This window comes from Neomonachus schauinslandi, chromosome 13 (assembly GCF_002201575.2).
Source record: "Neomonachus schauinslandi chromosome 13, ASM220157v2, whole genome shotgun sequence".
Taxonomy (NCBI): domain Eukaryota; kingdom Metazoa; phylum Chordata; class Mammalia; order Carnivora; family Phocidae; genus Neomonachus; species Neomonachus schauinslandi.
Genome location: NC_058415.1, coordinates 88240578 through 88266932, shown reverse-complemented (window position 1 = coordinate 88266932; position 26355 = coordinate 88240578). Strand labels below are relative to the sequence as shown.

Below are 26355 nucleotides of genomic sequence, written 5' to 3'. Positions count from 1 at the left end.
GCTTCCCACCACCTTCTTGTAGGTGCTCCTGCCCCCTGTCCCCTCCTAGTACAGAGCAGCCCACACTGTGCAGCTGGCCCTTCAGGGTGGAGGAGGGGAGAGGGCAGGGCGTGCTGGGCATGAGATACATTCCCCTTACTTTAGCTCGATTTCAATTATTTAAACCCTTGCTGCTTTATTCTTATTTCCTTTGTGGGCCTTTCACTATTACCCTCCAGTTCAAGGAATCTGTGTAATTCAGAAATCTATAAAACAGATCCCTCAAAAAAGAGGGAAGTCTTCGTGTTTTATTTCAGACTCTGTTCCAACTGATGAGATCATGCTCAGACTATTCTCAAGTCAGTGTACAAGTCTCATACAACTTCTTATAATATGAGCTTAGAGAAAAAGTATTATTTCCCACAATTTGAACTTGATGAAAGTCATTGTATCTACATTCTACATGGTCCTTTATTTTGTAATTTACACCCTCACCCAGAGCAGTTACAATTATTTAAAAAACAAGCTTAGTTGAATACAGCCTTGGCCTTAACTTCACACTCGACAAAATTTTCCCAGCACCCCAAACACTGCGTTAGCTGCTGGGGAGCAGGGCTAGGGCAAGATGGTAATGATGCAAAGAATCACCACACAGCCTCTGTTCCTGTGGGAAGAACAAAGCTAATGAAAATGTACACGGCCTCAACAGCAGGTCAAATCCAAGACGGGCACTGCCCTGTGGATTCATTTATAACAACACAGACATTGAGGGCCAGGAGTTGTGAAGGGACCAGCTCACTGGCATCCGGAAGGATGTGGATTCTGAACAAGACCTCGCTTAGCAAGGGAAGCAGGACTAAGACAGGGATCCAAGGCTAGCCGGACACACTGAGGCTACTAAGGGAGGGGTCTTCATCTGGGCTGGGCTGCGGCCCCTCTGGTGATGTCTGGGTATGCCTCAGAAGTCTGCAAATGCAGAGAACATAGAGGATTGCAAAGGAGAACTGTACTGAAATAGTCCTCGAAATCTTTAAAAGAATTAATTTGTGATACAGTACTTCTTTATTAATGCATTAAATATATGCTTCTTTATTAACACATTAGATACAACATCCAGGAGAAACTACTGTCATTTCAAAGTAGTGATATGTGCATCAATCACAACTGTTAGATGACATAAAAATATCTGATTTCTACCAGTGACAAAGTCACAAGTACTTCTAATATTACTGTGCTTTGTTACCTACATTCTTAAAAAAATGAAACACTAATTTGCAGTTAGAGGTTAGTGAAATAAAGTTCTAATATTTCCCCATCCAAGGACATGGAGCCCCTGAGTTCTATCCCAGACCCCAAGAGCCTTCCAGGTTAACAACTACACTACAGATGTGATTCAGTAGAACCCCAGTAATCCGACAGGGAGAGGGGCCTAGAAAAGAGGCTGCTATAAATTAGAAGTCCAAATTATGCAACTTTCTTTTTAAATAAATGCAGTTTTATCATACTTCCCACTTACGGGCATTATAGGCAATAAGTTAAATAGGTTTCCCGAGAAACCTCATTTAAAAAATAAAGAATAAATAAAATCTTAAAAAAAATAAAATAAAGAGTAAAAAATAAAGTTATTTAAATTAGCCCAAGGTTTAAATATTTCCCCTGGAATCTGTTTACATTATAATGTCCCTAGCCAGTCTAGTTTAGAAAACAGAATTCTCGGGCGCCTGGGTGGCTCAGTTGGTTAAGCGACTGCCTTCAGCTCAGGTCATGATCCCGGAGTCCTGGGATCGAGTCCCGCATCGGGCTCCCTGCTCGGCAGGGAGTCTGCTTCTCCCTCTGACCCTCCTCCCTCTCATTCTCTCTCTCTCAAATAAATAAATAAAATCTTTAAAAAAAAATAAAAAAATAAAAAAACGCCCCCTTTTGGGCGCCTGGGTGGCTCAGTTGGTTAAGCGACTGCCTTCAGCTCAGGTCATGATCCCGGAGTCCTGGGATCGAGTCCCACGTCGGGCTCCCGGCTCAGCGGGGAGCCTGCTTCTCCCTCTGACCCTATCCCCTCTCATGCTGTTTCTCTCTCTCTCTCTCTCTCAAATAAATAAATAAATAAAATCTTTAAAAAAAAAAAAAAAACAGAATTCTCCATGCTAACCTCTGTTTCTATCAGCAGTCCAAGTATTAAACCGTTCTGAAAGGTATTCAGTCCACTCCTTCTATCAAAAAGTAAAAAATAAAAAAAAATTCTCTATCACCTTCTGAGACTCTGTTGTCAAAGAAGCCTATAGTACCTGGAGATGGAGCATAATAAAGACCCATATAAAGGAACACCCCACCATCCTCAAACCACTCTGAACACGATGCTTACCCCTCGCCAACCCCCACCTCATCCCAGCTAAGTGTACACCCACACTGGCCACTTTTCCTGCTAAATCTCCCTCATTGGTCCCATCCTATCCTTGCTCCACCACACCCCAAACTGGTTCCCCCCCTTGACCTTGCCCTGCTCCATTCGGCCTCCACACTGCCACCAGAGGGGTCTTTCTAAAATGCAAGCCTGACCAAGTGGCTCTCCTGTTAAAATCCCACGGAGATGGCTGCTGGCAGAGGCAGAAGAGGAAGCCCAGGACGGCTCTGCCTGTCACTGGTAGGCCACTATTTACCAGCAGGGTCACCTGTGGCAACACAAAGAACAGAGCAGTCAAGTGCCTTACAGGGTCGTTGGCAGTCTGCAGATAACATAGAAGACACTGCTCCTAGCAGGTAACAGGCCCTCAAAAGATGGCTGGGGTTGTCCTTATTACCACCACTGCAGGAGAAGTCCGAGCTCCTGAAGTGGGCCCAGAAGGCCCTTGACAGGCTGGTCTGGGGCCAGCTTCTCCCACAACCCTTAGTTCCCCATTCCAGCCTCCCCAAACCTCTAGCGGTTTCCCCTTCATCTCATTGGTAAGGAATCTGTAAGCCTGGGCTCCAGGGTGGACAAGCCGTGTGTAAATCTCAGTCCACCATGTCTTGGAGTCAGTACTTTCCCAGCCTCAGCTTCCCAGTTGCACAACAGGGCCACGATGGTATCTACCTAGCCAGGCTGTCAGGAGGACTCCATGCACACTGCATGCAGAGAATTTCTGCACAAATGCCAAGTGTGATACCTGATCTTAGGGCCCTGCACTACAGGGCAAGTACTCCCTATTATTGTCCCCACAATAACGTGAACTCTGGGGCAGAGCCCAGCGTTCCTACTACAGTCTTCACCCCCTGCTTCCTGCAAGGCAGTGCATAGAGCACCACTGGGTGTTTCTTACAGCCAGCCGCTGCGTAGAACGCCCTGCACTGTCTTCAGCAACAAGGTAAAACATTAAGTCATGACGGAGAAGTGCACCTTAATTATCTGTTAACCTGCAGTAAGAACAGCAGAAAGACAGCAGGATGAAGAGAAAAGGCACTTCACCAGGGAAGCTTTTGTAAAGATCTCAGAAATGCAGTAATTTTTTTTTTAATGGAATGTAAACCATGGTCAAGATCCTAAAACAAGGTGCAACATAAAAGTCCATTTCTCTGTGCTTTCAAAAGAAACAGGACCTGTTATAGCCCCAGAACAGGCAGACAACACCTCCACACACGTTCTGTCTGTGGGGGAGGAACAGCTCCCCGAATCCCTGCATTGGCCCAGATTCTGTTTGCAGTGAGCCCCTAACCATAGAAGCATTTTTATTCTGTCACAGGCCATGTGCAGCAGACTGAAAGCCTCCCCCTCTGCCTGCCAGGCCTGGGAAGCACTCAATTCACATTTCCTGTTCTCTCCTGAAAGGGTCATCAAGGACTCCTGGGTCAGTTTAGACTCACTGAAGAAAAGGGGCTACCCAGTAGCAGGTAGTATCCCCAGAATGTCTCATTAGCCATTATTATTCCTATTGCTAATCTCAGGGAATGAAATGTGACCAAAAAAAGGTATCTGAGTGCCCAAAAGCAATGGCTAATTCTATCCATCCCCCACATTTATCAATTTTCAGATATGCAACATACAGTGCTACTACTAGTTACATTTGAGGACTGGTAAGATTGATAAGGACTAGGTCTTTAATTTTTTTTAATATCTATCTATCTATCTATCAGACAGAGAGAGCGAGCACAAGCAGGGGGGAGATCTATCTATCTATCTATCAGACAGACAGAGTGAGCACAAGTAGGGGGGAGTGGGAGAGGGAGAAGCAGGCTTCCCGCTGAGGAGGGAGCCTGATGCGGGGCTCGATACCGGGACCCTGGGATCATGACCTGAGCCGAAGGCAGACGCTTAACGACTGAGCCACCCAGGCACCCCCAGAATTAGGTCTTTAAGGAGAATTTTTCCCCTCTGGGTCTCTTCCTCTGCCCACCTCCAGCCATCCTCCCTCGGTCCCCTGTCCCCCACACCTCTTCTCATCTGTGTTCTCTCTTTCTGGTCTCAGCCTTTCTCTGTCTCCCTCTCCTCAATTCCCATCTGTTTCTCTGTCTCCTTCATCTGTCGGTCTGTCTTTCCTGTCACCACCACCCAACACAGACAGTATAATAAAGTATCTACGGTGTGGGTTAAGAAAGAAGGATCTGAGAGCCAACTTCAGAGAATAACAATCTCATCATCTGAGGGCAAAATCAGACTCTCAAATGTCGGTAATTAGCAAGCTATTTTCCCACATGTCTTTGGAACTATAACTTCACTAGGCAAGAAAACAAGATTGACCATAATGTGCTTTGTGTTCTTTTTTTAACCAGCGTAACCTTGGGCCCGGCTGACTATAAAAAGTGACTTAATCTGCCCTCTCTGAGGCTTGAACTCAGGACATTTGGATTATGAGAATGATGCTCTGTCAGCTGCACTAAGAGGGCAACCTAAGATTGACCATAATTTGGTCATTGTTAAAGCCAGGTATGGGTACAAGGAGTTCAATGGGCTATCTGCTTTTCTTACAGACTTAGAATTTTCCATTAAAAAAAAAAGATTTATTTTATAAATATTTCAGTGCGTTTAATTATGATCCACTATTACACAGGAAAAGTTAAATTCTTCCAATATCCCATTTGATCTTTAGTTCTTGTTGTATATATTTTTTTATTTTATCTTTTCCAGTTTTATTGAGATACGACTGACATAAAACATTGTATAAATTTCAGGTGTACAACATACTGACTCGATACATGTCAATAATGTGAAATGATCAGTTACCACAATGTTAACATCCATCACCACACAGTTGCAAATTTTTTCCTTATGATGACAACTTTTAAGATTTCCTCTCTTAGCAACTTTCAAATATACAATATAGTACTGTTAACTACAGTCATCATGTTGTACAACGTTGTTATATATTTTTAAGCTTATCCGTAGACAATTTTTCCCGTTTCTATTTCAGATCAGTGATCACACTGGCAAAATTATGATGATTTTAGAACAAGGTAATGAGTAGTATGAGGTCTTCAGTTTTCACGTTATTTGCAGCTGCAGAAATACTGCCTCTGGAGAGAAAAAGATGCCAATCACGAACCGATGGGATTTCTTCTTCCACAATTAAAACATTCACCATGGGCATAAGAAAGGATCAGAGGGGGGCACGCCTGGCTGGCTCAGTCAGAAGAGCATATATGACTCTTGATCTCAGGGTTGTGAGTTCGAGCCCCATGCTGGGTGTAGAGATTAGGTAAATAAAAACTTAGCAAAAAAAAGAGAGAGAGAAAGGATTAGAGAAAGGGAGGATACTTTTCCTTAAAACCAATGACAGGAAGTATTAATTCTATGCATCAAAGCAAACTTGGAAACAAACTGTTTTGTTAACAAGAAAAACTACGGGTAGGTTCAGCTCATTTCTGTCATGCCTTCAGCCAATGGAGAAACTGGCAATGCCAGCATTTTAGACTGCTAAGTATTTGTTTAAAGTAACAGCTAACGTGCTATAACATCTTACTCTGTGCTGAACAATTTAAACAAAATCTCTCACGCAAATCTCCCAACTCGACAAGGTAGGGACTACTACGAGTTGTATTTTGGAAATGAGAACACCAAGGCTCAGAAAGCAACATCCCTCAGCTCATCAGGCAAGCCCGGCTGGCAACCAGGCCCAGGCCGCTGGCTCTGGAGCCATGTTCCTCACGTGAGACTGGGACTTCTGCAATACCCTTACTATAGAACCATCTGGACTTAGGGACATCTCAAAGGAACTGCATGTCAGTATAAATACAAATATTTAGCATCTTACTGGTTTCAAAACTTTCACTGGAATCCTCTCCTAGATCCTCAAAACAATCCTCTGAGGTGGGCTGGATAGAGGATGTTTGCTCTTAGAGGTAAGTAAGGAAGCAGAAAAGCTGAGAGGTCAGACAAAAACTGGGCTCTCCTGACTCCAAATTCAGAAGTAGTTCCAACCGAAGTGAAATGGGGCCCTTCTCCTCCTCTTCTCTAGAAACCTCATAGCGCTGGTGTGAGAATGAAGTGAGGATGTGTATGAAGTGCTTAGTGCCGAGGCCTGTCACATCAGAAATGCTCAACAATTTTAATGTAACCTCAAATGAGAGGACTGGCTGGCTTTCTATTAGGTTCCTGAAAAAGCCTCATATTTTCTTTGTTACTACACAAGGGAAGCATGTGATGACCTCAGAAGAGAGTATTTAGAAAGAGAGCATGAGCTTCTCTGAAGCAGAAGTTCTAACAGTGTATCTGTGTGGCTGGCACCACATAAAGCATCCACCAGAAAGTTAACTGCTGAAAAGGGGCATTTAAAAGTGGGCCCTTAAAATAAATTTACAAAGTTCAATTAGAGTTCACTTCACAAGACATTAAATTTTGATTCCACACTACAGAACTAGCACATCCACGTACAACAGTCATGCACAACGTATGCAAATACAAACATGAACAAAGAAAACTGGGAAAAAAGCGAATTCAAATGGCTAGTATTCATGTTTTCTTCCACATCTCTAAGGGGAAGAAATAATCAGAAAATTCAGTGTTTGAAGTAGACCTAAGGTTGTAAAGCTAAATGTGGTCATAGTGAAAGATGTTGCTATAAACATACATTTTCACAGAGTTGGAACACAAAATTCAAATGCTATAAATACTTATCATATGCGTAGGATATTCCCAGAAGGATACACGAGAAACTCTGAGTGACTGCCTCTGGGTATAGGGAAACTGGACAGGAGACACAATTACTTTTCACAAAATACCATTTTAGAATTTTTTTATCATGTAGAACTATTTTAAAATATGTTTAAAATATTCTACTGGTAAAGATAATCATTTTTACTTCTACTGGTAAAGATAATTTTTATCAGCATTAGTTTTCTAGAAAAGAAAGAATACCCTATTTCAGGCATTTGAGTGCTTCTTGAAGATACTATTTTAACATCCAAAGAGAGTGCCAAAGGTCACAGTCACAGTTAGTAAAGCACAGAACAGCTAAAACTGGGCTCTTTAAAACTGGGCTCTTTGGAGCCAGACAGCATGGGTTCAAATCCCAACCACCATTTGCTAGCTCTGTGACCTCAGGCAAGTTTCCTAACCTTTTGGTGCCTTAGATTCTTCATCTATGAAGTGGAAATAACCACAGGGCCATCATGAGAAACAAGCACACTAAATCATACAGGATGCCAAAATAGAGCTTGGCATACAGTAAGCATTTAATTATTTCTTTGACAGCTAGGCCTGGGTAGCAAGTAGATGTGTGTTCAAGTTGCGTGTATGGCTGAACCCTCTTTGACAGAATGGAAAACTTGACCATATTCAATTCTCTCTGTGACCTGAGCTGCCTGAGCCCTGAGTGGGTGTCAATAAACACTGATTGATTGATTTAGAACGTCAGTAAAAACGGAAAGACTGGATTACTTATCCAGATGTTGGCAACTGTTCTTCCCAAGAGACTCATAGCTCGTCCAGTCTTCAAGAAACGATCACTGAGGTTTGTTAAATTCTCTCCACTTACAAAACAATAATTCCATTTACTTTCTCCAATTAAATACACTAGCAAAGTAAGGGAAACTCAGTAAGAAGAGAGAATTCCTATAATGATTCCTTCCTAGATGCAGCCTTAACCCAAGGCAGTCTGTGGTACCACAGCTGGGTTTTTTTGAGACTCAGTAGGCTACATTATTTCAGGACAGGATGGAATGAGACATTTAGGATTAGATAACCCCCCAAACCCCAATAATTAAAGCAGCCAGGTACACACTAAATCTCTAGTTTACGCCAAGAAAACAAAACAGTATCACAGCTCTGCTGTGACCTAAACTTTCCTCCAACTCTGCAGCTACAAAAGTCTGTTCTTCTACTCCACGGAAGGCGTCCATCTGCAAAATGGAGATGATAATGCCTAACATTAACTGGATACAGATGTAAAGGAGAATGTGTTCAGAATTTTGAGCAACTTGGAAAATAAGCGATGGATTAACTGGAGATTATTTTGGCTGCTTCAGATGCCAACTTTTGGGGACAAATAAACCATCTCCTCCCTCCAAATGCCGAATTTTATGAGCCTGCTCCAAGGTCGAAAATCCCGAACAGGGAAGGGGACTGATGGATGTATACATACTGTGGCAGCAAGGGCAAACAGGTTTCACCTACCACACTGGTGCTTAAGGTTTAAGCTGCTTATGTGACTTCAGGCAGACCCTCAAGTCAAAAAGAAAAAAAAAAAAAGGTGCCCGGTGAGGGTGTGGGGTGTTAAAAAAAAAAAAAAAAGTTGTAAGGAAGAGAGATTAGACCATTTACGAGGCCGTCCTTTATTTTTCCCTCATTTTAAAAAGTAAAACATTGCAACTTCATGGCACTATAGCAAAAATCATACTTGTTCTAAAATGATATTTACGTTTCTATTCCTATTTTAAGTCCTAAGTGAAAACGACCGAGAAATGCCAGCAGGATTACGTCCGGGATGACCAGTCCCTAAATCAGATCGATTTCCTCCACTCGAAGCTACAAAATGACGACCACGCACCATCCCAGTTCACTTTTTTTCCGTTGTTACTGGCACAGAAAAGACAACAGGAAAGAAGAACACAGGGGTGAGAGAAGGAAAGTAGAATGGAAAGAAGGCAAAAGTAAGATGCTCCTGGCTCTGCGCTTTATGGAGCGAACCTAACATGAGGCTCCCCCTCCCCCGCCAAGTACTCTGAACTCATTCACAATGCCTTCCTAAAATCTGTAATTTCGCTTCCCCCAACCCCGAAAAGGGAGAATTCCTAAGACCTCTTCGTGGTCTGCATATAACACTGGTTGGGGGTTGTGAGCGTGGGGTGTGGGGTAGAAAGATCGCTTGAATTCTGTATCCATAAATGGTAGAGCCGTGTTCCTTTGTACACGATCCTTAATGAAAATCACATGTTTCACAAACACGGGTCGACCTTTTTGACACATAATTCCCAATTAACGGTAGAAATTCCACGACGTGGGCTCACAAGGCCGTTCGGGCCTGTAGAGTTCGCTTTCTCAAACTTTCTCAGGGAGAGCCCCGCGGCTGGGGGCCCGGCGACACCGCCATCCCGGCGTGGGCTCTCCCGGGGTTAGGGCGCGGGGACCGGAGCCCCGCACCCTCCCGCTCGGCCCGCAGCGCCCAGGCGTGGTCGCAGGAAAGACAGAGGAAGAGCAAGAGAGGGAGGGGGAGAAAGGGAAAGGGAAGGGAGGGCCAGGGAGGGCCAGGGAGGGAGAGGAGGGAGCGCGCGCGGGCGGGCGCGGCCCGAGGAGGCCCGGCCCGCGGCCCCGCGGCCGCCCTGATCCGCTCCGCGCCGGCCGGCGCTTACCTTCCAGGTAACAGCTGGAGGACGAGGAGAGCCCCTTCTTGGATTTGCAGCCCACCAACTTCAAGCAAATCTCCAACATTTTTGCGTGCCGGAGGCCTCGGGGCCGGCACCCCTCCCCCGCGCTCGCTGCGCCGCGCGCTCAGGCCCGGCACGCCCCGCTGGCCCCGCGCGCCCTCCCGCGCCCCGGCGGCACCGCCACGCCGCCTCGCCGCTGCCCCACGCGCGCGCCCATGGCCGCGGCTGCGTCTCCGTCTCCGCTCCGGACGCGCCTGTTAACAAAGGGCCCCAAGCCCGGCCCGCGAGGCCCGCCCCCGCCGCTGCCGCCGCTGCCGCCGCCGCCGCCTTAACCCTCTCGGCGCCGCGCCGGCCGACCGGCCGGCCCCACTCTTCCCGGTGATCGCCAGGCCCAGCCCGGCCGTGGCCCTCTGCCGCAGTCCAAAACCAACCCCGGGGCCGGCTTCTAAGTCAACAGGGGGTCTGTTTTTAGGTGCAGCATCGAGTGGTGCTCAACGTTGGAAAGTCCTAAAGAAAGTGTGGGTATCTTGGGGTGCCTGGGTGGCTCAGTCATTAAGCGTCTGCCTTCGGCTCAGGTCCCAAGAAAGACACCGGCTACTCGGGCTGCCGGGAGCGCAGGCCTGCTCAGCACCACCTTTGGAACCTCGAGCATCTCTGTGGCGAGATGCCCCCCAACCTGCGCCACTAAAAGCCGAACAACGCCGGTGCGCGGGGCTCTGGCAAACCCTGGGTCCCCAAAATGTTGGTGAATAATGCAAATTCCACTGCAGTTACCAATACTGGTCTCATTTATGTTCACTGAGTTTACAGTGATTAAGGCTAACTCAGTGGGTGTATAAAGAATGAATAATCTGAGAGCTAGAACCCACAGGACAACCTCACAGGTATGCAAGACATTTGTCAAATCATACATTCATACTAGGAGGTGGCTGGAAACGGAAGAGAGGTAAGTTCGAATTCAAACATAATTTCTGATTATATGTAAAGGGAATTCAGCTTCCACAACAAGAACCCATGTCATAGAGGCAGGGCCCGTGCCTTCTTTTCTTTCTTTCTTTTTTTTTTTTTTTTTGAAGATTTTTATTTATTTGACGGAGAGAGACACAGTGAGAGAGGGAACACAAGCCGGGGGTGGGGGAGTGGGAGAGGGAGAAGCAGGCTTCCCGCGGAGCAGGGAGCCCGATGTGGGGCTCGATCCCAGGACCCTGCGATCATGACCTGAGCCGAAGGCAGACGCCAAACGACTAAGCCACCTAGGCGCCCCCCGTGCCTTATTTTCTTCAACGGGGAACTTTTTTCCTTGTTTGGTAAGTGCCAGGGGTACTATTATTTAAAACCGATTTCATTGCTGTATAGAGCCGAAATCTTTAGAACTCTGGTTAGGACTGATAATGTACGTTATTATAACATAAAATAACAATAATCACAATAGTGTATTACTTGGCATAAGGCCAGAAATCTAGATCGGTGGGAAATAACAGGGAACCCAATCATACCAAATCATTTAATAAAAATCAGATATATTTCAATAACAATAAGAAAAGGCATTTATTTTATTTAATCAATATTTATTTAAGAGTGTCAGATAACTGCAACACAGAAAAATTAATGTAGCTCACATCTTAGAACACATGAATAATGAGGGAGGATATTTACTGAGACCTTACTGTGTGTCAGACATTTATGAGAAACATGGTCCATTCACTACAACATTGCATTTGCACGATGATCCTGTGAGGAAAAGAGAATCATTATCCCAATTCTTCAGGTAAAAACCTATTGGTTGGAGAAGTCAACCACCCTGCCCAAGGCACCATAGTTGGAAACCAACCCTGCTTTGCCCAGTTCCAAGGATCAGGCTCCTGACCAGTAGATGACACAGCCCCCTCCCATCAACAATAAATCCAAGTAGATTAAAACCTTGGATTTCATTATCTTTGGTTAAATAGCTAACATCATATATTTCAGAGGAAGTGCTGGTTAAGAGGCTCTGGCTACGAGTGGTCAACCCCAGAAGGCAAAGCTGGACTCACTTGTTACACTTTCCAGCCTATCCTGTAACAACAAAAATGTGGGTATCTTGGGGTGCCTGGGTGGCTCAGTCATTAAGCGTCTGCCTTCGGCTCAGGTCACGATCCCAGGGTCCTGGGATCGAGCCCTGCATCGGGCTCCCTGCTTGGCGGGAGGCCTGCTTCTCCTTCTCCCACTCCCCCTGCTTGTGTTCCCTCTCTCGCTGTGTCTCTGTCAAATAAATAAATAAAATCTTAAAAAAACCCCAAAATCTGGGTATCTTGGAATGGCTAAGTAACAAGATCTTCATGTAGGTCTGGACTGGATGTGACTAGTGTGTATCACAGGGGTTCTCAGCCAGGGCATCATTTTGTCCTTCCAAATTCTGATCAATGTACAAAATGTGTCTGTCCTGCAAATGAGTGGACCTATGTATGGTTCATGCTGTGGTACCAGCTCAGGGCTCATGAGCACCTAAGAAAGCACAGCCCAGGAACTAAGTACGCAGTTCCCACCACCTGGAGACACAAGTGACGTGCACTAACTGTGGATGCTATCTAGGTTCTCAAGGCACTGTCATTCTGCTAGAGAGCCCGCAGGGAGTGACTGCTGACTTGTTTAGTGTTGTCTTAAAACTTTCAAACTCCCAAGTGTAAAGCCAAAAATAAAAATCAAAGCGTGCCACTAGCACAAACTGAAAAATACAGTATCTGTTTTGGTGCCATTCTGGAAAGTTCAAGGGCTTTGGACCAAACTATAATAAAGTCTGTCATTGATACAGCACTTCAGATTTAAAAAGCTATAGCCAGGGGCGCCTGGGTGGCTCAGTCGTTAGGCGTCTGCCTTCGGCTCAGGTCATGGTCCCAGGGTCCTGGGATTGAGCCCCGCGTCGAGCTCCCTGCTCCGCGAGAAGCCTGCTTCTCCCTCTCCCACTCCCCCTGCTTGTGTTCCCTCTCTCTGTGTGTCTCTCTCTCTCAAATAAATAAATAATATCTTAAAAAAAAAAAGCTATATCCAAATTGGCGGTTTAATGCCAAGAATTATATATTAATAGGCATTTTTGTGATTCTAACCATATCCTTGAATACTATCAGTTAATATAGGCCCAGATATTTGTTTGCGTGTCCTGTACTTTATACTGGATGTAAGTTTATTTTAAAAAGCTAATGACTATTACTAATATTCTCTTCTTGAGTCTACAATGACCTTATCCTCTTAAGTCCTCTTAAAATGAGTAATGCTTATAAACTGTGTCCAAATCTTTTAAATTTTAGTTATAAAACCATGCAGCAACAGGTCTGGCAAAACACTCTGAATTAGCAACAACGAATATTGAAAATTTTGCCTAACTGTACACTACCATATCAAACTGGACTATTCTTTCCTGATCCAGCTTTTGATAGTTTTGAAACTCATTTGCAAGATACAAAAAGCATTGTTACAAGCAAATGAAAGAGAGCCTCTATCTTCTTCCTAGAATGAAAAAAGGCCCAAGAAAGCTTCCCGTTAAGCAACCTTAAACCCACAGGCATTAACTTAAGCAAAGAAATGAAAGACTGTGAACTAACTTGTTTGTTCTATTGCATTCAGTTGGGGAAAGAAACAGACGTTTAATATGCGCCTGATATGTGCCAGACACAAGGGTCACAACAATTCCATTTCACAGGTAAGGAAACTTGAAGGGGCCAGGAGAGGGTTCTGTCCAAGGTCGCACATCCTGGAAGTAGTACGGTCCCAAAGCCCTGACCTTTCCAAAATGGCACATAATTTTCAATTTAAGTGGAAGGATAGTATGAGCAAAGCTAGAGGATGAAATAAAAATCATTAACTGTTAGGTTTTTTTTTTTAAGATTTTATTTATTTATTTGACAGAGAGAGAGACAGCGAGAGAGGGAACACACAAGCAGGGGGAGTGGGAGAGGGAGAAGCAGGGAGCCCGCCAAGCAGGGAGCCCGATGTGGGGTTTGATCCCAGGACCCTGAGATCATGACCCGAGCCAAAGACAGTTACTTAACCGACTGAGCTACCCAGGCGCCTCTAGAAAAAATGTTTTAAAAGAAAACAATACAGAGAATTAGAACTATTTTAAAATATTTTAAAATGTAGTAAGAATATTAAGAAAGAAAGAATTTAGGTCCTTAATTAAAGTATGTGATCTGAGCTGTGTTTCTGAAAGTATAGTCCATGGACTTTTTTTTTTTTTTTTTGAGAGCGAGCGAGCGCACGCCCAAGCAGGGCAAGGGGCAGAGGGAAAGAGAGAATCTCAAGCAGGCTCCATGCCCAGCACGGAGCCAGAGATGGGGCTTGATCTCACAGGTGCCCCTATGGACAACCTATTTTGAATCACCTGGGACACTTGCTTAAAAGGCAGACTCTTGGGGGTTCCTGGGTGGCTTAGTTGGTTAAGTGTCTGACTCTTGGTTTTAGCTCAGTCATGATCTCAGTCTCAGGGTCATGGGATTGAGCCCCACTGCAGGCTCCCCACTGGGCTGGAGCCTGCTTGAGATTTTCTCCCTCTCCCTTCTCTTCTGCCCCTCCCCTTCCTCACGCACACTCTCTCTAAAATAAATAAACAAATTTTTACCCCCAAATAAATAAATAAATAAATAAATAAATAAATTAAATAAAATAAAATGCAGACTCTTGGTCTCCATTCTAGTCCTTTAGAATCAGAATACATGGAATGGGCTACATCTTAACAAGTTCCCCAAATGATTTGTGTGCATACTTAAGGTTGAAAACCACTACGTTTTAGAATAGAGAAGAGTTGTTTCTTGTTTTCACAAGGAATTGGACAAACAGGAATGGGTATTTCTAAAATTTTTTCCTTTGAAGGCAATTTTTTGTTTATTTTTATATATTTTTTAAAGATTTTATTTATTTGAGAGAGAGTGAGTGAGCATGAGCTGGGGAGGGGCAGAGGGAGAGGGAGAAGCAGACTCCCCACTGAGCAGGGAGCCCTACACCGGCTTCATCCCAGGACTCTGGGATCATGACCTGAGCCGAAGGCTTAACCGAATGAGCCATCCAGGCGCACCCCTGAAGGCAATTTTTTTAAATCTAGGAAATGTATAATTCTAGAACAAGTTATCAGAAGAGGACCCTTCTTTTAAGATTTTAGGCTAAAGACAATTTTTTTTTTTAAGTTTGGAGTTCAGTCCTATTTAAAAAGGGGGGCTGACGTGGGTCAAGGGAAGGAGGCAGGAGGCCTGACATGGGGCCTGGTTTGGGACCCCCCAGGACAAAATGATCCCAAATGTGACTGACCCCTCCACTGTTTCCAGCCCAGCCAATAACTTGGGGGGGGGGGGCGTGTGGAGAGCAAAGATCTTGAGGCATGTGCATGCTATTTCATATGCACCTGCCAAAAAGCCCACTTGCTCTGACTCTGCAAACACTTTCCATTGACAGCCTGCTGGGTTCTCTAGCTCTCTGTGTCCAGTGTGTGTCCGACTGAAGGAAAATGCAGCTCAGAAGACCAAAGCAGTCACATCCATTTTGGCCACTGTATAAGGACACACAGGCATCTCTTTGTCTTGTAAGTTTTCTGGGAGATTGTACGACCTGGGGGTTGAGTGTCACAAAGGCCTGCTGACTCTGGACTGGGGGAGGCAACGCAACAGAGGCTGAATGAGCTACATCACGCAGCCTAGCTCTGAATTGCACCTCTGCCGTCCACTGTGGTGGCCTGGGCAAGTGACTTCACCTCCCAGAGCCTCCACTGTCTCAACTGTAACACTGGGGGAGAGGAGCTATCTCACAGGGTTATGAAGATTAGAAACAATGTATGGAAGGGGCTCCATAAACAGTAGCTATTGTTATTTCCAAAAGAGCCCTCTTACCAGATCAGATGATGGTCTGTGTTCCTGCCTAAGTCTTACTGGGACTAAGTTAAGAGCTAAAATTAACAAATGTAATAGGTGAGAATGATTCCAGCAAGCACAGTCTGAGGGAGTGAAAGTAGTCTAGAGGTTTTCCAAGGGACAAGGAAGCCATTTATTTTATTAGGGGAAAGAAACTAGCTATGGAGTAGGAGTAGCAACGACGATTGAAATGTCACGGAGTCCTACCTTTCATCCTAAAGCCAGGGATTGCAACCACAGCTTTGTGGTGAATCATAAACTCCACACCCCACATCTTTAATGGGTGCCTATTTCAGGCCCAGGACTTGATGAGCTAACTGCACAAAGGACTGTCTTTTCAGGTAACACTGATTGTTAGTTCCCTTGGTATTTCCAGAGCCACAATTCTCAATCGGAGGCCAAATCTGAACTTAGAGTAAATCTACTTTCTAGAAAATCTCATTATAGTAAGACTCTACTACATTTTAATAATTAACAAGTCAAATAGAACTATTAAACAGTAATTTTTCTCGAAGAGGAAACTAATTTATTATTGGTATGCCCATTTTATTTTTTATTACTTTTAATTTTTGTATTACACACAAGGTTAAAATCAAATAGTACTGAAGTTTTGTAATAAATACAGCAATCCCCTGACTCCGTCCCCCAGTCTGCTGCCCTAGAGGCAGGCAGCCTCCTTCAGATTTCTAATTAATGTCCTCATATTGTTGTTTCTGGATTCATCAGCTTTCCACATTATATATTAACTTATTATAGTAGTATCCCAACCTCCCTAAACAGTAAAATCACAATTTTTGGTTAAGTCAATAGTCAGTATTTACATTACTGTGATTATATATTGTTCACTGTTCCATCAATAATATACTACGAATGTTTCCTTTATTTATCTTAGAGATATTAATTGCCTTGATTTCTTTCATTTGGTTAATCTTCTACAGATCTATTACTATTACTCCCAAATATTTCAAAGATCTGTCAAACACCTAGTAGTATTTTTTCCAAATACTAAAACCCTTAAAATATTCTCAGTTCTATTTATTTTTATTTTTTAAAAGATTTTATTTATTCATTTATTTGAGAGAGAGCGTGCGAGTGGGGGAGAAGCAGAGAAAGAGACAAGCAGACTATGCGCTGAGCGTGGAGCTTAACACGGGGTTCAATCCTATGACTCCGAGATCATGACCTGAGCTGAAACCAAGAGTGCTACGCTCAACCAACTGAGCCACCCAGGTGCCCCCTTAGTTCTGTTTACTGACTTCCATCCTTGTTTTGCTGGAATACATTGTCCAGTGGCTTTCTGGAAAAAAAGTGGGGGGAGGGTACATTCCAAACCTACTCTGACAGTTTGGATGGGTACAGAATTCTAGGTTAAAATTAATTTTTCCCACTTAATTTTGAAGATGTTTCTCCACTAGTTTCTAGTTTCCAGTATTGTTTAGAAATGCAATTCCACTCTGATTCTTGATCTTTTATATAATAACCTGTTTTTCTCTTTGGACGCTCTGGAGTATCTTCTAATACTCTTGGTGTTCTGAAATTTCACAATGATACAACTAGGAGTGAGTCTTTTATAATGCTGGCACCTCAGGAGCTAATCCAATTAGAAGATGTTAAGTCATTTAGCTCTGGAGAACACCCACTCTGAGGTTTTCCCTGATACTATGTCCTAAATTCTCCTCCATTTTCTTTTGGCTTTCTCCTTCTAGAATTCCTATCAAATGGATACTGAACCTCTGGGACTGAGCTTCTCATTTTCTTATCTGTTCTCTCTCATTGTCTATGTCTTTTCTTTATGTACTGTTTCCTGCAATAGGCTGCGTTCTAAGTCTTCTGTGGAATTTTAACTTTTGGCTATAATGTTCTCAATATAAGAGCTTGTTATTATTCTGATATTCTCATTATTTTATTATTGTGATTATTTTTATTAACACTGTTGCTTGATGTTTGCAATATGTCTCCCTAAGGACAGCAAAGACTCTTCTGGACTCTTCTTCTGTTTCCTGCATTGTCTTTATTTCAACCAAGTTCCTTTTTTCTGTGAATGTTTTACCTTTTATCTGTTAGAGACTCTTCTAAATAAATGAGGAACTAAAATGTATGTGGGGAGGAGCACAACTGGTGGGCTTCAGTGAAAGAAAGTGGTAAGCTCACTTTTCCTTCAAGAGAATCCCCAAATGTTGGTATCTGTAGGGCTTTTTCTAGGGCTGTTCAATTTTGTTTTTGTTTTTCCCAGAAAAAAATTTTTCCATCTCTCTGTTAGGGCCCTAGGTGGCATTTATTAGAAGAGGGCCGAGAATCTCGCTATTCAATATGCAGACTTAAAAAAAAAAAAAAAATCTGCTTGGGGTGCCTGGCTGGCTCAATAGGTAGAGCATGCGACTCTTGATCTTGGGGTTGTGAGTTCAAGCCCCATGTTGAGCATAGAGCTTACTTTAAAAAAAAATTGGGGGGCACCTGGGTGGCTCAGTTGGTTAAGCAACTGCCTTCGGCTCAGGACATGATCCTGGAGTCCCGGGATGAGTCCCGCATCCCGCTCCCTGCTCAGCAGGGAGTCCACTTCTCCCTCTGACCCTCTCCCTCTCACGCTTTCTCTCTCTCAAATAAATAAATAAATAATCTTTTAAAAAAAATAAAAATAAAAAATTGGGGGCGCCTGGGTGGCTCAGTTGTTTAAGCGTCTGCCTTCGGCTCAGGTCATGATCTCAGGGTCCTAGGATCAAGCCCCACATCAGGATTCCTGCTCAGCAGAGAGTCTGCTTCTCTCTCTCTCTCCTTCCCTCTGATCCTTCCTACTGCTCCTTCTCTCTCTCTCTCTGTCTGTCAAATAAATAAATAAAATATTTTTTTAAAAAAATTCTGCTCTTGCTCACCCCACTGTTTTCAGTCCCTTGGCTTATATGTATCCATGGTGAAAGTAATGCCCCTGAGTCCAGGGCCTCTATAGGGCAATTTGTCAATATAATACTTCTAGTCTCAAATAGGTGGGAAGGAGAGGTGGTCATCTGCTGTACAGAGTTGGGGAGCAGTGTGAATGAAGAATCTAAACACTCCTTTTACTGACTTTCAATTGATCCCTCGATTTCAGTTACAAGCCTCACCCCTCCCTGCTTTCTGTAGTACTAATGCCTCTAACGTCGATTTTTTTCTCAGGATCTTACAAGCACGCTGGCTCACTTCTAATGTCTCTCTCAGAAGAGGTTAGACTTCAATTTCCTTCTGACTGCCTTCCATTTTCAAAAATGTGTTCACCTTTCTTATCTACTTATCCTTTTTGGTTCTTTTGCCCTTATGAATTTTCACTTTGAAAAAAATCTTCTTACTATCATTTCAGCAGAGCTTGGGGAACAAACGGAGATAAAAACAGGTCTTCCACATTTAATCATTTTTCATCAGAATCTATTTTGCCCATTTTATAGATGAGACAACTGAGGCACAGACAGATTAAATAACTTGCACGAGGTCTCACAGCAAGGTATGGCAGAGCCAGGAAAAGAACCCAGATCTCCAAACTCCCTTGTTAGATTTTTTTCCATTCTATCACACCCACTAGGTAGGTACCCATAATCAAGAGCTGACAGACCAATTTTAGGACACCAGGCTGCAAAACTATTTAAAATTTGTTGCATACTATAGGTCTCAAATCATAATATTGCTGGTGGTGAAGAAACAATCAAATCCTGAATTCCTAAACCCAGTCAAATTCCACTTACAAGTTAAGTTAGAAACAGATATATTATTAAACAAAAAATAGTTTGGGATAATTCGTATTAAACACTAAGTGCCTGAATTCAACTCAAAGAGGTTTCAAACATTTTCGTGAATTGTCTCTGTCCCTTTACTTTGGTTAACTTTTGAAATAAATGCCAAGAATTTTATTTCAAATCCCTAAAAGTCTTGTTTGCCTTTAATCTGAATATTGAATAAAGATTACAATATATATAAAACAAATAAAAAATAGCAATGTTGCAAAAATCAAAACGCTTCAGACTATTATCTATAGAGTAAGGTAAACTTAAGCACACTTTTGCAGAAACACTGATAAAGGAAAAGCCCGAGCACTGGTTATTTACAAGTAAGACTTCTTTTATTTGCAAATGCTGCTTTTGGCTTTTATAGTTTTGTTCACTTTGACTGGGAAACCAGTGGTTAATTTTCCCTCTCTTTCTCTAAGACTGAAAGAATCTGGCCAGCAGTGAGCAGGCTTGGGAGATCACGTTACTTGGGGGTGGGGGAGGCAGGCAGCTGGAGGGAGTGTAGAGAGAAGGGCCAGTAGGGAAGGAAAACACATCGTCTGAACCTCCCCACGGTGCAAGGCCCAGCAGGGATCAGGAGGTTCGCAGAGGGGCCGGTGTTTATCCAGGTTATCTCTGGGGCAGCTGAAATGGGCTATGCAAGTATGAGCTCCCTCAGCATTAAGATCCTCTCAGCAGCCTGGAGCTGCGCCTGGGGAAGGCAAATTTCTCGGTAATTGTTAGGACTAAAAACCTAGAAATGAAACACTAAAGGAGTTTTATGTTTATTTCTTCAAAACATTCAGCAGCAATTTGTTTTGTCGTCAAGGTTTTTAAACGCACACAAAGGACAAATGGGTCCAGAAGATTTCTCCCTACACTTGTTAGAAATGACTGTTGTCCTTAGAGAAGCAATGGCATCTCTAAATGAAATGCTTTTTCCTCCTAAAGTGCCAGATATGGCATATTAATCCAAAGCTACATATTAACCAGAGAAGAACGGCTACAGATAACACTGGAGAAACTGCTCATTAAGTGGCACTGTGGTGATGTCAGGAGGAAAGAGTCACTTGAAAAGAAAATGACAGAGTTCTGCTCCCAAAGTCAACTTTCAGAAGCTGTCTGCCACCCTATCGACCAGCTGGTGCATAAGCTCTATATTCAGTAAGGCAACTCCTAAATTGGATTTAACTGCTAAGTTAATTTTCACATTTCCTAAGCAATAATAATTCATATTTATGGCTATTTCAGCAGGAAGAGCATTCTGATGCAATTCTAAAACAATAGTAAAAGTTAACTCCTCGATAAGGTTTAGGCTAATAACTACATATCAACTAGACTTTCTCTGAGGAAAAATTAATGGGAATCCCACACGGGCTAGTTACAGGAACCCCCAAGCCAACAATGGTCCCCAACATCTGTTCTCCTCTCTCACCCTCAACCCCTAAGTTTTAGACCTTAACCTTAGCTGTAGATAGCCACATGGCCCCACAGTAAAGACTACATTTCCCAGTCTCTCTTGTACCTCAGCATTGCCACGTCACTGAGTTTTAACCAAAGATGTGAGCAGAAATGATACAGGCAACTTCTGGGCCTCTTTCTTAAAAGGAATGGACAGCCCCCCTCTCCTTTCTACTTCCCACTCCCTGCACAAGGACAGGACAGGTGGAGTGGCCATTTGGAATTGAGGTAGAATCCACATTTTAAAGAGTAATAAGATGGAGGTATCTGACCCTGTGGAGTCCCCATCTACAGCCAGTTAATGTCAGCCTGTTACAGAGGAGGGAAATAAACACCTAGCTTGTTTAAAGCTGCTGGTATTCTGCATCTGTTATAACAACCATGTAATCTTTATGGTAATAATATTAAAACACCAATTCTAACTCATAGAAATCAAGAATTTTCTAAATCAACTATTTCTTTTCTTTATCTATCAAAAACTGTTAAGTGGAAAGCAAGCATTTGAAACAGTCTCATAACCTTCAGAAAATGAGAAAGTATCTTACTTAAACAATCAGTATAAAACAATCAGTATAAAGCAGCCCAGTGTCCAGCTCATAATGAGCACTCAAATATCACATGTTAATTATTATTACAGTTAGCGGTTCCCTGCCTTACACAATTTCTGGTCCTGGTGGAAGGAAGATTAAAAAATTCCTACATTCTATCATCTATCTGATAAAGACCTTGTATCCAGAATACAGAGAACTCTTATCACTCAATAATAAGACAGTATACAAACCAATTAAAAAATAGGTAAAAGATTTTTAATTGATGTCAACAAAGAAGAAATACAAATGGCTAATAAGCACATGAAAAGAGGCTCAGTATCACTGGTCATTCAAGAAATGGAAACTAAAACCACAAAGAGATATACTAGAATCAAACAGACAAAATCAAGTGTTGGTGAGGATGTGGAGAAACTGGAGCCCTCGTACACTGCGGGTGGGAATGTAGAACCGTAGGACCGCTCTAGAAAACAGCTTGGCAGTTTCTTAAAAAGTTCAACACAAACTTACTTTATAAGACCCAGCAATTCTACTCCTAGGAATCCACCCCAGAGAAATGAAAACACATATCCACACAAAAACTTGTCCGTGAGTGTTCACAGCAGCATTAGTCGTCATGGCCAAGAACTGGAAACCATCCAAATGTCCCTCAGTTGGTGGATGGATAAACAAAATGTATGTCCAAATAATGGAAGAATACTCAACAATAAAAAGGAATGACATGCTGTTATGTGCTGCAATATAGATGAACCTCAAAAACGTAAAACGTACTGGGAAGTGGAAGAAGCCCGTCACAAAAGCCCACATATCTTATGATCCCATTTATAGGACATGTGCAGACAAGGCAAATCTAGAGAGACGGAGAGCAGATTAGTGGTTGCCGGGGTGGGCAGTGGGATCGACTAAAAAGGAGCACAAGGAATCTTTTTGGCATGATGGAAATGTTCTAGAACTGGATTGTGGTAATGGTTGCACACTGTAAATTTACTGGAAATCACTGAATTGTACACTAAAATGGTAAATTTTGTGGCATATAAATTATACCTCAAAAAATACCGTTAACAAAAAAGGGGAAAAAAGAAAGGATGTGTTCTGTGATTTTGACCCTTTTCCCTAACTAGATGTCATACAAAGGATGAGACAAAGGATTAGAAACGCAACAGGTTTGGCTGCTGGGTTCCATGCTATGAACCTAAAAAGACCATGGTGCTGGAACACATGGTCCTCAATGAGCACCACCATCTACGTCATTTGTTGCTTTGCCTGTCTATTCCTTCTGCCTTACAGGACCCAAAGTGAGACACCGATCCGAAGTGCAAACAGCAATAATAAATACCTTTATGCACGGTCACTTCAAGGTGGTGGAAATCCATGCACGAAGGGGTTGTGTTTCTTTAACACAAACCTCCCTGCACCTGGATGGGAGAGCGCTGGTGGCCATGGAGGAGAGGCAGCTGTAGGTGATGGGGAGAAGCCGTGCAGGGGAGCAGGGCCCTGGGTTCCAGGGGGTTATATGAGGCCCGGGGAGGCACTTGCCCCACTCTGAGCCTCACTCACCTGCAAAATGGAGGCTGAACCACATAGCTATTATGATCTTTGAAGGCTCTCAGTCTGCGACCTGATTCAAGGTCCAAGGTAAATTTTTGCTTCTTCTTCTTGAGGGCTTTAAAAAAATGACCAGAAATTTTCTTGACTAGAAAGAGCAGTCTGCTACCTTACAAATGCCAGCACTGTACCCAAACATTGGCTTCCCCTTATGAGTCGTTGCCCAAAACCAATCAATCTTCACAAATGGATTTAGGAGCCTTTGGGCCCCAGGGGGATGAGGGGCAGGTCTTGGGCAAATCACATCAAGAATATGGACAATCTGCCCTGGCTGGCTGGGATCAATTCCTAGCTCAATACTTCCAGAGCAAGCAAGCCAGAAAGCCTTATAAAAAAAAGTGTCCAGAGACCTGGGTGTTGAACTTCCTGCCAGTGAACTGTATAAAGACAAGGAGTGTGGGGCTTATCAGTCTTATACATGGTCTCCCAAGGACTGAAGGTACCACTTAATTCCTCAGCTTTCCACTATGTAGGTGACAAAACTGTCTTTAACTTTGTCCTATAGTTGCATAACACGAAGGGAACGCTAGCTCTTAACTCTGCCTAGAGTTTGCATATCTGATTCCCAGTTCTCAAAAAGCCCCAAAGAGGCAATTTGACAATATTCAGTATCTACCAAAATTGCAAATATATTTACCCTTTGATCCAGCAATTCTATTTTGGGGGATTTAACTCTACAGACTTACCTACACATACACACACAACTGAGTATGAATACACACATACGCACACACATATTCACTGAAGCACTGTTTAAATAGTAAAGTGTCTATCACTAAGTTAAATAAACTCTAATCTTAGCCTTCGAAATGGGGTACATTTGTGTCTGGATGGGGGTACATGAAGCTTTCCAAGAAGTATGAAAGTACTTATTTAAAAGGGATCAAATTTCAGATCTTGAATTTCATACATAATCTTTTCTAAAACTAATCTGAGAACACCTCTGCCAGTTCTCCTTCCTAATGCTGCTTTCACAATTACCCTTCCTTCCTTACAATGAAGAACACCTCTCATAAGTCCCCATAGGTTTAAAAATTTCTGGTCACTAAACTATGGGACAATCTGAGAATACATGGCTGCAGAGGGGAAGTCTTCTTTCAAAGCAAAGCAAAGGGAGCATCATTAAGAGATGAACATTAAACATTCTGCAAATGTTTATTGAGTATCTACTAAGAGCTAGGTACTATCCTAAGCTCTAGGGTTACAACAGGTAGAATACAGAGAAAAAAAATCCCTCCTTCCAACAGTTCACATTCTAGTAGGGGGAGACAGACAGCAAAATAAATTAGTAAATTACAAAATATATAAGAAGGTAAAACTGCTAGGGAGAAAAAGCATGTGAGAGGGACAGGGATGCTGAGGTCAGGGAGTGGGGACTGGATTGTAATGTTAAATAAAGTGATCAGAAAAAAACACTGATGAAGATAAAAATTGAGCAAAGACCCAAAGGAGGGAGAGTAAACTATGGGGAAAGCACTTTCCTAGCATAGAACAGCAAGTACAAAGGCACTGGGGCAGGGAGGATGACTGGGAAAGGTTCAAGGAATAGCAAACAGGCCAATATGGATGGAACAGAAGAAGGAGAAAATATGGCAGTTAGATAGAGGCTGCAGGGGCATGGGAAGATGTTGTCTGCCTAAGGTGTCGAGGCTTTGGCTTTTACTCTGAAGGAACTGGGAAGGCACAAGAGGCTTGGGGCAGAGCGACTGAATCTGATTATATTTAAAGGGATTACTCTGGCTGAACCAGGAGAAGAAGACTAAGAGGGGTACCAGTGACTACCACTGACCTCAGGGCGAATGAGCTTGGGAAGTGTCTGTTCCTTTTTTTTCTATTTTCTAGAAAGGTTGCAGAGAATTCATATTATCTCCTCTTTAAATAGTTGGTAGAATTCACCAGTGAAATCATCTGGGCCTGGAGTTTTCTTTGTGGGATGACTTTTAACTACAAATTCAATTTCCTTAATAGATTTGGTGCTATTCGGGTTGTCTGTTTCTTCTTGAGTGAGCTTTGGCCATTTGTGTCTTTCAAGGAATTGGTCTGTTTTTCCTAGGCTGATGATTAATTCACTTATTATACTTTTCATATCTGTAGAATCTGTGTGATGTTACCTCTTCTGTTCCTAATATTACAACTTTTGTCTTCTCTATTTTTTCCTGATCAGTCTGGCAAGAGGTTTATCAATTCTATTGCTCTTCTCAAAGAACTGGCTTTTGATTTCATAGATTTCTTTATGGTTTTTGTTTTCTATTTTACTGATTTCTACATTGGTCTTTTTTTCTACTTAATTTGGGTTTCACAAGCCTTTATTTTTCTAGTTCTTTTTTTTTTTTTTTTAAGATTTTATTTATTTATTTTGACAGAGAGAGAGAGAGACAGTGAAAGAGGGAACACAAGCGGGGGGGGGGGAGGGAAAGGGAGAAGCAGGCTTCCCGCGGAACAGGGAGCCCGATGTGGGGCTTGATCCCAGGACCCTGGGATCATGACCTGAGCCAAAGGCAGATGCTTAACGACTGAGCAACCCAGGTGCCCCTATTTTTCTAGTTCTTAAGGTAGAAACCCAAGATCATTTGAGACCTTTTTTCTTTTCTAATATAAGGATTTAGTGTTATATAAATTCTCCTTTTGCTCCATCCCACAAACTTTATGTTACATTTTCACCTACATTCAGTTCTGAATACTTGCTAATTTTACTTTTGATTTTTTATTCTTTGATTCATGGTTTATTTGAAAATGCTATCTAGTTTCCAAGCAGTTGAAAGATCTTCCTGACATCTTGCTGTCACTGATTCCTCATTGAATTCCACTGTGGTCAGGGATCATACCTTCTATAAATTGAACCAGCTTACATATATTGAGAATTCTGAGACTTTTCTAATGGCCCAGAAAATGGTTTGTCTTGGTAACAGTTCCATCTGCACTTGAAAAGAATGTGTATTCCACTGTTCTGGGGTAGAGTGTTCCATAAACATAAATGAAGTCACATTTGTTGATTACACTGTTCAAATCTCCTATACCCTTACTAATTTTCTGTCTACTTGTTCTATCAGTTATTGAGAGGTGTTAAAATCTCCAGTTATAATTGTGAATTTCTTGCAGTTCTATCAGTTTTTGATTCATGTCTTTTGAATCTCTATTAATATATATATAAACATTTAGAATTATATTTTCTTAATGAATTAACCCCTTTATCATTATCCTTGGTAATTTGTTTTAAAACTCACTTTGCTACTCAGTTTTCTTTTGATTAATGTTAACATGGTACATCTTTTCCCACCCTTTTGCTTTTAATCTATTTGTATCTTTATATTAAAAGCAGGTTCAAGACTCCTGGGTGGCTCAGTTGGTTGGGCGTCTGCCTTTGGCCCGGGTTGATCCCAGGGTCCTGGG

At 42.7% G+C, this 26355-nt stretch overlaps 1 protein-coding gene across 2 annotated transcripts in view; it reads right to left on the bottom strand.

Moving 5' to 3' along the window:
* Positions 1-26355, bottom strand: part of ABL1 (ABL proto-oncogene 1, non-receptor tyrosine kinase) — a 137506-nt gene that overhangs the window by 35941 nt on the left and 75210 nt on the right. Inside the window, exon 1 of one of the 2 annotated variants that reach the window (XM_021691288.2) lies at positions 9733-9893. The exons of the other annotated variant lie outside the window; for it this stretch is intronic. Coding sequence (XP_021546963.1) covers positions 9733-9811 — 79 coding nt within the window. The 5' untranslated portion in view covers positions 9812-9893. Of the gene's footprint in view, positions 1-9732; positions 9894-26355 lie in introns of those variants that run through there. 2 annotated transcript variants of the gene reach the window in all.